Source organism: Phalaenopsis equestris, unplaced genomic scaffold, assembly GCF_001263595.1.
Source record: "Phalaenopsis equestris unplaced genomic scaffold, ASM126359v1 Scaffold000331, whole genome shotgun sequence".
NCBI lineage: Eukaryota > Viridiplantae > Streptophyta > Magnoliopsida > Asparagales > Orchidaceae > Phalaenopsis > Phalaenopsis equestris.
In genome coordinates, this window is record NW_018164773.1 from 77898 (window position 1) to 89317 (window position 11420).

General features: G+C 35.4%; 1 protein-coding gene across 1 annotated transcript; it reads left to right on the top strand.

Annotated features, from left to right (window-relative positions):
- The first annotated feature begins 4312 nt into the window (after positions 1 to 4312).
- LOC110025790 (exocyst complex component EXO70A1) lies at positions 4313 to 7736 on the top strand. Its single transcript, XM_020726446.1, has 2 exons — positions 4313 to 6888; positions 7175 to 7736. The coding sequence occupies exon 1, from the start codon at positions 4618 to 4620 to the stop codon at positions 6634 to 6636; it is 2019 nt and encodes a 672-aa protein (XP_020582105.1). The 5' UTR covers positions 4313 to 4617; the 3' UTR covers positions 6637 to 6888; positions 7175 to 7736.
- Positions 7737 to 11420: the final 3684 nt, after the last annotated feature.

The window sequence follows — 11420 nt, forward strand, 5'->3', positions numbered from 1 at the left end:
TTTATCATTTAAAGCTAAATTTTTTATCAGTTCCTTGTCATGTTTTGTAGTTTCAAAGCTTACTTTTATTAAATTTTTTGTGTAATTTGGACATGATTCTTACCTATTTTGTCCATGTTATGGTTTCCAATTCTGTCGAATTAACTTTCCAGTGCATATTAAAGGTATGCAGCGCCAACTTCTTGGTTTTTCTTAATAGCTTAACAAGCATTGATGCCCAATTCTTTTTCAAATTTAGAATCATCTTTTACATGTTTTGAAGTGAAGAAAACTTTTGGCTAGTGTTTTTCAAATTCTTTAATTTACATTTTTTTATTTCAATATAACTTCTCTTATCACTAACAATTTCTATCTTTTTCATTTTTTTATAGAAAAATGAGCTCAAATTTTTTGGGGAACTCTGGGCTAGTGCTTTGCCGCTGCGAACTACCTACTGTGTTGCTCGCATTGCACCAGCGACATAGCTACGGGTAGCGATTCTACAAGTGCTCATGGTGGGCAAACAGTCCGGACAGGCGCCAGTTCTTCAAGTGTGCAGACATTCTAACCTATTTCACTGTCCATAGCGATCGGGGCTCGACAATATCCTAACCGATCAATGTTGCTCGGGGTTCGACGACATCCCAACTGGAGAACGTTGCTTTAGACACGCCTCTTCTAATTTTTAAAATGAATATTATCATAATTTTAGTTGTAATTTTGTTATTTTTTTAATAGTTTTGTAGATTCTCACTCTTAAGTGAGGAGTATAACTTCTTTTTCTTTGAACAATTATGTAGTATTTTTTGGATTTTAATATGTTGAATGTGTTCCCATTAGATTACTATTTCAAACAACACCACTACACGAGGCCAAAATGGTCATTTTTCTTCAAACAACTGTAAATCAGTTGTTTTCAAATCGCACAAACCAAACAACTTAACATTTTATTCAATTTAGGGGAAGAATAGTCATTTCTCTACAAACAGTTGCAAATCGGTTGTTTTCCAAACGCTCAAACCAAACAACCAATTAGCTTATCTGGATCAGTTGTTGATCAACAGCTTATCAGAATAAGCTGCTTGTCTGGATAAGCTGCAGCTGCCGCAAACATACCCTAAATTTTGGATATTGTTTTTCGTAGACCAAGAATCCATTTTTTGCATAATTTATTCAGAGTCAATAGATCAAATAACGCTCAAAATTAGAGTTCTTAAAGTAGATTCTTATATTATAAGATTTTTTAGCTTTTGAGTTTTTTCTTAGTTTATTTTTTATTTATAAAAAATGTTTCAAATTATTTGAGGTGTTATATTATTATAAAGATTTTTTTAATTATTTTTTATGAAATTCTAAATGATTTAACCATCAATATTAATTTTTTCAAAGGTTCGTATTTCTAATTTTCTTTTTTAGAATTTCTTACAACATTTGCATTAAATTGAAGATAAATATCTGTTATAGCTTATTCTAAAATTCTTTTCTATTTTATAATATTCAGCCAAATTTGGACTTTTTTACTATATTCTTTAGTGAACTATGCTATGAAGAATCATAATTTTCCTTTTCTATTTCAACTAGTCATATTTGTGAATATATGTAATAAATTTTGCTTCTTTTTGCTTATGCGATTTATTTTCTTTATCATTCACAAATTTTTTTAATAATTTAGTTAGAGATAATCTTTCACTATATAATTTCTAGATAACTTCTTTGTCCATAACCCATTTAAAATGAAAGCTCATTGCTGATTGTGTCAGAGAATAATCATCTTAAAATAGAACTAAAATCCGATTACTATTTATTTGATTATTATTATTATTATTGTTGTTGTTGTTGTTGTTGTTATTATTGGTGATTCTTCTGTAGAATCTCTACCAATACCAGATGAGCTAAACGTGGTATTTTGATTAAAATTATAGATCTCTTATTATCAGCTCTAAATTCTAAACCAACTAGAAGTTTAGATGATGTAATTAATTTATTGATTGATCAAAGGTTTTTTAGTATTAGCTAAATTACTTGTCCAAGATTTATAGATTAAAATAATAGACCTAGATTTAGAGAATGAAATTTCATGTTTGAGGCCAATAGGTTTGTTTTTATTAAGATCCATTTGTTTGGTAGGTTGCAAAATTCTTTTACTATTCAAACTTAAAGCATTTATTATTCTAAAATGAATCATATAGATCAAGAATATAATTTGTGATCGTGAGAGAAAATCACATCCATAAAACTTTAATTGTAATGTAACAAATTTAAATAGGTTTATATAACACAATAATAACCTTATGTATGAAAAGATATAAAAATATACTGGACCGTGATATAAAATAACTTTCATAATTGTCATAAGGGACTGTGCCCAATTTAAATATCTACAATCTCTTAAGACCATAAAGGTGGATGCATTTAATCATTTAAGGGTCATTCATTTAAAAGCTATTTGTATTAACCTAATAAGAATGCATTTATATTCTTTTTAAACATGTATAAATTTATTTGAGCTAATAATGGAATATTCTTTTCTATTTCTTGTATGGTTATCAATTGTTCTATAGTTTTATATAAAGTATAAAGCTAATTGTATTAGTCTTATAAAAATGCATTTACAATCTTGTTTAAGGATATACAAATCATCCTAAGCTAATAATGGGATATTATTTTTTATTTCTTGTATGGTTATCAATTGTTCAATAATTTTATAGAAGGTTTGTCTTTTGAAATTAATGATTCATATGATCATCTATTTAACTCGTCTTCATAAAGAGGATATTGAACTAACTTTATATTTTTCATATTCTTCATTGACAAAAATCTATTATCTTATATAAGCTATTATTCTGAGTAGAAGCCATAACAGAGTAGTTGCAATTGCAAATGAATGCATGTAACAACATTAATTGAACAATTCAAGTGAGAAGATAAGCCATGTAAGTATCAAAAAACTCATATGACAATCAACATGAATCAAGGGCTTACCATCCATAATCATTAGGTTAAGGCTAATGCAACAAAGTCACAATTATTTATTACAACTTATGCATAAATTATGATATGACAAAAGTTTGAACAATCTAAATTATGATAAGAGTAAAAATCTTCATATTTAATTTATTGATTTTCTTATAAACTATTCTCATGCTACATCAAGAAAAAAAAAAGATTTAGTATGAATAGTAGAATGACATTTAAGATAGGAAAAAAATATATATCATTTAAATTATTAATTTTTAATGGCATTTTTTGGGTTCATTATATATACTATTATAACTATTAATTTCAAACAAATTAATATAATATCTCAAAATTCATATAGCTTACATATAAAATTAAGTTATTTTATTTTATTTATTTATTTATAAAAGAAGTTTGTATTGTAGCTTTTAAAATCTATGAAAAATTAAACCTAAATGTAGCAGTCATGAAGCAAATGCCATGCCAGCGCTTGTTGGTCGACGGGGCACATCAGCTCAGCTTAGTCCTTTGGAATAATTCTTTAACGTTTTTTTATTTATATTCTTTTTAAACAAATTGTTTTTTTAAATCAGATCTCCAACCAGGAATATAAGATAGATTGTCTTAAATTATAAAATATATGAATCAAACAAAGACAGTTTACGGTAATTAAATATATATAAATCATAAATTGCCATTATAAAATTTAATAAACTATGATATTTATTTTAAATTCCAGCAATTCTATTTGTGCAATCTGACCGGGATGATGCCAGAAGTAAACCGGTTGGGTTTCCTCGGCCCATTCAACCAATCCCGCGTGCTACATAGTCCGCTACAAAGCTTAGGATTATTTGGGGCAGCTTATAAGTTTTTAGGATAAACAGTTTATCCTAAAATGCTGTCTACGAGTCGACCTCCAACCTATTTTTAATATAAAAAACTTAAATGCGAGAGACAATATTTAAACTGCCGACATAGTCCGCTACAAAGCTTAGGATTATTTGGGGCGGCTTATAAGTTTTCAGGATAAACAGTTTATCTTAAAATGTTGCCTACGAGTCGACCTTCAACCTATTTTTAATATAAAAAATTTAAATGCCACAGACAATATTTAAGCTGCCTCACTTATCAGCTGCCCCCACCGTCAATATACTGCCAACTTTGCGGTTCACACAAAACTTTTTACTCCATTTCCCAGCTGCTTTTTCCCGAAATACAGTGAGATGAACGATGTTCATTTTCAACGGAGTCACAAAAAGATCCAAATTTGCCAACGGTCAAAAACAATATATTGCAATTGGAATATTATAGAAGGTTTTCATGAATGCAAATGTAAGTGGGGCTTTTGTGTAAATGTCCCTTCTTCTTTCGGAAGGCCTCTTTTGTCTTCTCTCCTTCTCACAGTGGCGCATAACACTGGCTCCAAATTTCCCAACTAAAACTACTTTTCATCGCTCATCTCTATCTCTTTCCACAGCCGTTGTACTGGTTTCGATTCTTCTCTTCGATCGTCAACATTTTTGCTCGATTACCCTCACCATTTCTTATCCTATAAAACTAACAGACCAGGCATTTCCCATTCCACTGATCGATTACTTAGGGTTTTTAGTGTCGCCTTGTTTTACTTCGGTGGTGGTGTATTTTCGGGTGCGGCGGTTGAGGTTTAGGGTTTTCTCGATGGAGGAGGATTCTAAGACAAAGGGATTAGAGAGCTTGTTAGCGGCTCGCAGATCTCTTCAAGCAAGCCTTGATCGGTCTCGTGCACTGGCTTCAGCTCTCGAACGTGCTGGCCCCCGCATCGATGAGATCCAGCAGCGTCTCCCCTCCTTGGAGGCTGCAGTCCGGCCGATCCGCGCTCGCCGCGAGGCTCTAGCGTCCGCAGCAGGCCATATCGACCGTGCCGTTGGCCCTGCCGCCGCGGTCCTCAAAGTCTTTGACGCAGTTCATGGCCTCGAGCATTCTCTCCTCGCAGACCCCGGCACAGACCTTCCTTCCTACCTTTCCCTCCTCCAACGCCTCGAGGAAGCCCTCCGCTTCCTCTCTGACAATTGTAGCCTTGCCGTCCAGTGGCTTGACGACATTGTGGACTATCTTTCGGACCATTTATTAGCCGACTCCCGCTTCATCTCTCTCCTCAAGTCATCCCTCGAGTCACTCAAGTCCTCTTCCGCACCACTTGATGGCGGCCTTCTTATTGCCGCCTTAGACAGGCTGGAGGGAGAGTTTCGCCGCCTCTTGGTTGATCACTCCTTCCCCATCCCCATGACCACTTCGGGCGATGAGAATGCCATCGCTCCGTCTCCTCTTCCCGTGCAGGTCATTGCCAAGCTCCAGGCAATCCTCGAGCGGATGAAAGCAAATAGTCGTCTTAACCGATGTGTCGCGATCTATGTCGAGGTCCGTGTCTCCAATGTCCAAGCCAGCCTCCGTGCCCTCAACCTAGACTACCTGGAGATTACTCAGACAGAATTTGATCACGTGCAGAGCATCCAGGCAGACATTGAGAAATGGGGGCGTCATCTGGAATTTTCAGTGAAACATCTCTTTGAGGCGGAGTACAAGCTCTGTGCTGATGTGCTGGAGCGGGCTGGGCCACCGGAATTGTGGACAGGATGCTTTGGAGAGATTGCAGCACAGACAGGTATTCTAGCCTTCCTCCGGTTTGGGAGGACAGTTACTGAGAGCAAGAAGGATCCTATTAAGCTGCTTAAGCTGCTTGACATATTCAACTCTTTGAACAAGCTAAGATTGGATTTTAATCGGCTATTTGGTGGTAAAGCTTGTGCTGACATCCAGAATCAAACAAGGGATCTAATAAAGAGGGTGATCAATGGTGCCTGCGAGATTTTTGGGGAGCTTTTGGTTCAGGTGGAGTTGCAGAGAACAAACCCACCGCCATCTGATGGTGGTGTACCGAGGCTAGTTAGCTTCATTACAAATTACTGTAACACCCTTCTTGGGGAGGATTATCGTCCCATTCTTACTCTTGTTCTGGTCATACAAAGAAGCTGGGAGCAGAAGAAATTCCAGGACAGTCTCCTCGTTGATGCCATCCTGAATATAATGAAGGCCGTTGAAGCCAACTTTGAGAACTGGTCCAAACTTTATGAGGATGCTACGCTTTCAAATCTTTTCATGATGAATACCCACTGGCATTTCTTTAAGAACTTGAAGGGCACCAAGCTTGGTGAGCTTTTGGGCGATACATGGCTAAGGGAACATGAACAGTACAAGGACTATTATGCTAATTTCTTTTTTAGGGAGAGCTGGGGGAAGCTCCCCTCATTGTTAAGCAGGGATGGTTTGATTCTTTTATCTGGAGGAGGAAGGGCTACTGCTAGGGATCTGGTGAAGAAGAGATTGAAAGCTTTTAATGAAATGTTTGATGACATGTATCAGAAGCAGTCCAGTTGGGTTATTTCTGATAATGATTTGAGGGTGAAAACATGCCAGGTGATTATTCAGGCCATAGTTCCCATTTATCGTAGCTATATGCAGAACTATGGCCCTCTGGTAGAACAAGATGCCAGTGCAAGTAAATATGTTAAATACACTGTAGAGGGAGTGGAGAAAATGCTAGGATCTCTCTTTCAGCTTAGACTTGAGAGGTCTATGAGCTTAAAGCCTAGACAAACAAATGGAAAAGTTAGTCCTGCCATGATAAACAAATGTCACACTATGCCAACCGTTATGTGAGGATGATTCATCCCCTGATTTCCTTAAAGGGGATGAAACATACATTTCTTGTATATACTCTGGTTCCGAATTGGAATCGGAGAGCTATCCCACAATTTTGTTGCAGTAATGAGTGCATATTTCTACTGATAAGCTGATGAAGATAAATTATATTTTTGGATCCCAAGTAGTTTATGATGGAGTCACCTAATTGGAGAATACCAGCCATCCCACTAAAAGATACGACCTCTCATACTTGGACTCAGGATACTGGTGCGTACCCAATCTTCTTATGTTTGCAATTACGGGTGATGGGTCCTGGCACATTTCCTGTAGTGGGTTAAGTGCCGTGTTTTTTAGTTATCGTTTCTCCTCTAAATATGTCAACTTTTTTTTTAAGTTACTAATCATTCATTATTGGACTGTTAGGATGAGGAAGTAAAAAATATATTTAAGATATATTTAGTAAATATATTAATTAAGAATCCCAGTGCATCAATGTTCTGTCGTTATCACAGTGCATTCTAATCTGCTTTGTTTTCTTGCGTGCTTATTTCAGGTGGCATGGTTGTTTCTTTCTCATGTAGTTTTATTTGAGTTCTGTATGAGACATTTGGCCACTACAACCCAGACAGTCTAGTCACATCTAGATTGGTTTTTGCTACAGAAAAGTAAATTTGCTTCACGTCTATTTTATGAAAAATGATAAGTGTTCAAAGCTCTAGTAAAAAGCATATGATAGTTTTTTAAGTGAAGTGAACAATGCATTCTTCAGCTGTTCTGTGATTGAGCTATGTTTGTTGGAGTGTTTGGGTGAATCCTTCCCCCCATTTTATTTCAGTCTTAACTAGTTTGGCGTTTATTTTGGTTTTGTTTGAAGCAGGATTTTCACTATATTTCTTTTCACCATATAACTTCCATAGTACTATGTAGTCATTTTTAAGGTTAAATTTAGCTTTTTAAAACTGGGTTTGCTTGAGTTTAGAAAGCAAGCAAAGTCATTTTGAGCTAAATCTATTAATATTGAGGAAATCATCCTTAAGTCAAAGCTGATTAACTTTAAATTTTAGCCGATTAAAATTCAGGCAGTTGTTAGATGAGTTTCGAACAATGTTACCCGCTCTCTTTTTCTCGTTATACATGCATACATATATATATACATATATATATATATATTCAAAAGGAATGGCCGGAGGCTATGAAACGAGCCCCGGCCATCCCTCATGCGTCCTGAGGAGACTTACAACTAACAAGAAGATGCTCAACCAATTGATCTTAGTACACGCTCAACTAACAAGAAGATGCTCAACCAATTGATCTTAGCACACGACACGCACACACACGCACACACACACACGCACACACACGCACACACACATATATATACTTTAAAAGGAATGGTCTGAGACTATTATATGAGCATGGGTCATCCTCAATGCTCTTAATAATTCGAGCACCACACCTCAAACCCTAGACCATAGGGGACTTACAACTGACAAACAGATGTCTAACCAACTGATCTGAGTACGCGGCACATATACACACACAGACACACAGACACACAGACACAGATATATATATATATATATACTAAAAAATTTCAAAGGCTAATATATTAAATAGTATGTATGTATTTATTTATATTTATATTTATATGTATGAGGTGACTTATGAGTAGTACTCTTTGAAGTCCGTATCATCGTCATCATTGAACTTATCATTATTTGGGGCCAGTGTCATCACTTTTTCATTTCCTTGTATTCCCGTTTGGTGTTGCATGAGATGTTAACGTATCTTGTGAAAACTTTTTGAACTTTTATCTATGATTTATTAGGTCTATCTTTCTTACCTTCTAATATGTCAACACTAATTATTTGCTATATTTTTTTTGTTAAGGATTAAAAGTATATGCTGCATCTCTACCACAAATGGATCAGAAGATGGGCAGGCGGGCTATGTTATGATGGTCCCTCTTACTGCTAAAGATTCCTAGAGTCAACATCCCAACTCTTGCTAATTAGTAGAAGAACTAGACGCTAGGAGAAGCCATCACTTACTGTAAGAATGATTGTCTGCCAAAAAATAATCCTCGTGTCCAGTATAAGCTTTTAAACTCAACACAAATTACCAAGTAAAAAAAATGATGAGGAGAACCCACCTTTAAGAAAAGCAAGAAGTTCTTAAGCAAATAGGAAAAAAAAAGGTGGAGGAGAGGTACATTCAGAGTTCATATGCTAGTAGATATCTAGTTTTCTGGCTAGATGGAGGCTAAAGGAAATTCAAGCAGCCCACAATCAAGATCAAGTTGGAGAGATGGATATTCCCGTTGTTAGTCTTCTAGTGTTCATAAGTTAAGTATGGACCTTTCCATTTGCATTAAAACTCATGCATGAATAATATTGTTTGAATTTATAAATTTGATTTGACGATCTTATCTACGCTGATTTTAGAAGAAATTTTCTTATAAATGATTGCATATATGTTCATTTCCCTGGGTTTTGTTTTGAAGGTCAAATGTATGTATGATGATGATGAGGATGACTATATATAAATGATCAGGGTTCCTGATAATATATATATTTTCTTATTTGCCATTGGGGTCAATGGATTGAATTTGTTGCATGGAGCTTTGTATGCCCTTCGATTATACATGGAGCTTGCTTGGGGTCAGTCCAGTTTTGTCATGTATCCTTTGCTATTTGTCATTTTATCAAGTTAGAGAATAGCATGGCTGATACCTTTTGCGCGTGTGTGAGTTAGGACGGAGCAGGTGAATGTAAAGTAGCGAGCTCAACGGTTTTCACTTGATTTCATCTAGAAGGCAAGAATCCTTTTATTGTCACGCTACTTTTGAATGATCTAGATTTGCATGGGATATATTTACGAACTTTCAATGTCACAGAATGTTTCATCATATTGCACCCAAATGCATGCTCAATCCTAAATAATTTATTTTCATGATTCCGTTATATGAAGTGGATGCCTCGAATGCAATGAACTTATGATTTATACTTTGTTGTGCCATATGAAATATTATCAACTTGCAGTCTGAATGAAAAAGAAAGGCTACTTGTTGCTAAATATATGCAAATCTTGGCTGTAAGGTGTCATGTTAAATTGATAGATTGGTGAATAGTCCCGTCCCAGGCGAATTCGAGGAGATTGCCCAAAATTGTGAAAGGCTAAGTCAGTTTGCTCCTTTTAATTTGGAGAAGTGACTGATTTGCCATCATTCATGTATATTGATTCTTCCAGTGATTGCTTACTTACCATTGACTGTTATTTATGTGAGTTTTTTTCCAATGTGAGCAAGTGGAAATATATGGAATGAAAACTCTGGTTCAGAGTTGTTGGATTATTTGAGGCGAATGCCAAAGTATATAGTCGTTTCTACATAGAGATGTCTTGTTATAGTGTTGGTGGATCTTGTGTATGATACAATTGAAGTGTTGAACTTGTATATTCCCTTGCAAGATATCCCATTTTTCAATGGAAAAAAGAGTTTTTGATAGTTTGGAAGGTATTATGAAATTCTTAATTTGTTCAATTTATAAAAGTTTATTTTTCTGAAATAAAATGAGTTGGGTATTTTCAATCTTTTTGGTGAAGCATTGTTGCTTATTCTGTCTAAATGTGATGATTTTGAATATGAACATAAAACTTAATATTTGTCATTCGGTTAATATGTAACATAACTAGATGATACGTTCAGGAATTATAGACAAAATAATTAGAAAGTATTTGAATATTATGCAAAGTTTACAAATTTTATATTACATATTGTTTTTCTTTAGGCTTCTATGTTTATGTTATTGTTGTATGTTTTTTATTGGCGTTAGCTATTTGTCCTGCCCAGAAATAAGGGAGCAGAGCATATTGTGATGTTCCTATAGTTATTGCTAATGTTGATATCATTCCTTCTTTCAAAAAGAGAGAGATTGGTATCGGATGGTGGTGGTCTACATGATGTCCTTTCATTTTTTTATTTTTTTTTTGGGAAAGGCTCTCTCTCTCATTTTTTGGCTCTATTCCTTAGAGTGTAATTCATAGACAAATCAGATTTGAAGATTGTAAAAGATTTGGTGAGCATGGATCATACCACAGAAAAGAAGAGGAGCAATCTATGGAAAAGGAAAACACAATAAAAACATCAATAACATGGACTGCATCAGGGGTTTGTGAACCAATAGATCTAGGAGTTGAAGGATCATTGTTAGATGTCATCCAAAAGACACTAGCTTGGTGAAGAATCTTCAAATGGTTGTATGTCTATTGAGGATCACAAACGTGTTGAAATGTCTTGTCTATTTTACCACACTATTAGTGTCGGCCCTTAGGTAGTCGATGCATTGCCACCAGGAGTGATCTTATTTTTTGTATATTTTAAGAGGATATTTGTGGCATACTTTGCTAGAGTCCAAAAACTTAGGAGAGCTCGAGGCCCTCTTATAGATCTGGTGTGTACAGAATGAGAGCCTTTGTTTGTTTATTACATGCTTCCAAAAAGAGATGCAAGAAATATGGGACCTTGAGCATGCAATAGCTCAGGTCGCCCTAGCTAAAGCGTTGAAGGAAGGAATCCTCTAATTTGTTACATGTCTACAACGACCAAAGTCACCAGTTAATTTATTGGAGATGGTCAACAATCACATATCAACTAAGGACTATAACTCTACCATCGGTTCCTCTAGAGCAAAGTCCTCCACCAATTGTCGTAGAAGAGGGCCGCCCAAGACGACAGGTGAAGACTGAGAGATGATTCACATCCTTCTCCCCATCAATGATAAGAAGACACTTGGTATGCC

Bases quoted from the DNA above. Each gene is read 5' to 3' on its own strand.
- LOC110025790 (XM_020726446.1), top strand. From the start codon at position 4,618: ATGGAGGAGGATTCTAAGACAAAGGGATTAGAGAGCTTGTTAGCGGCT.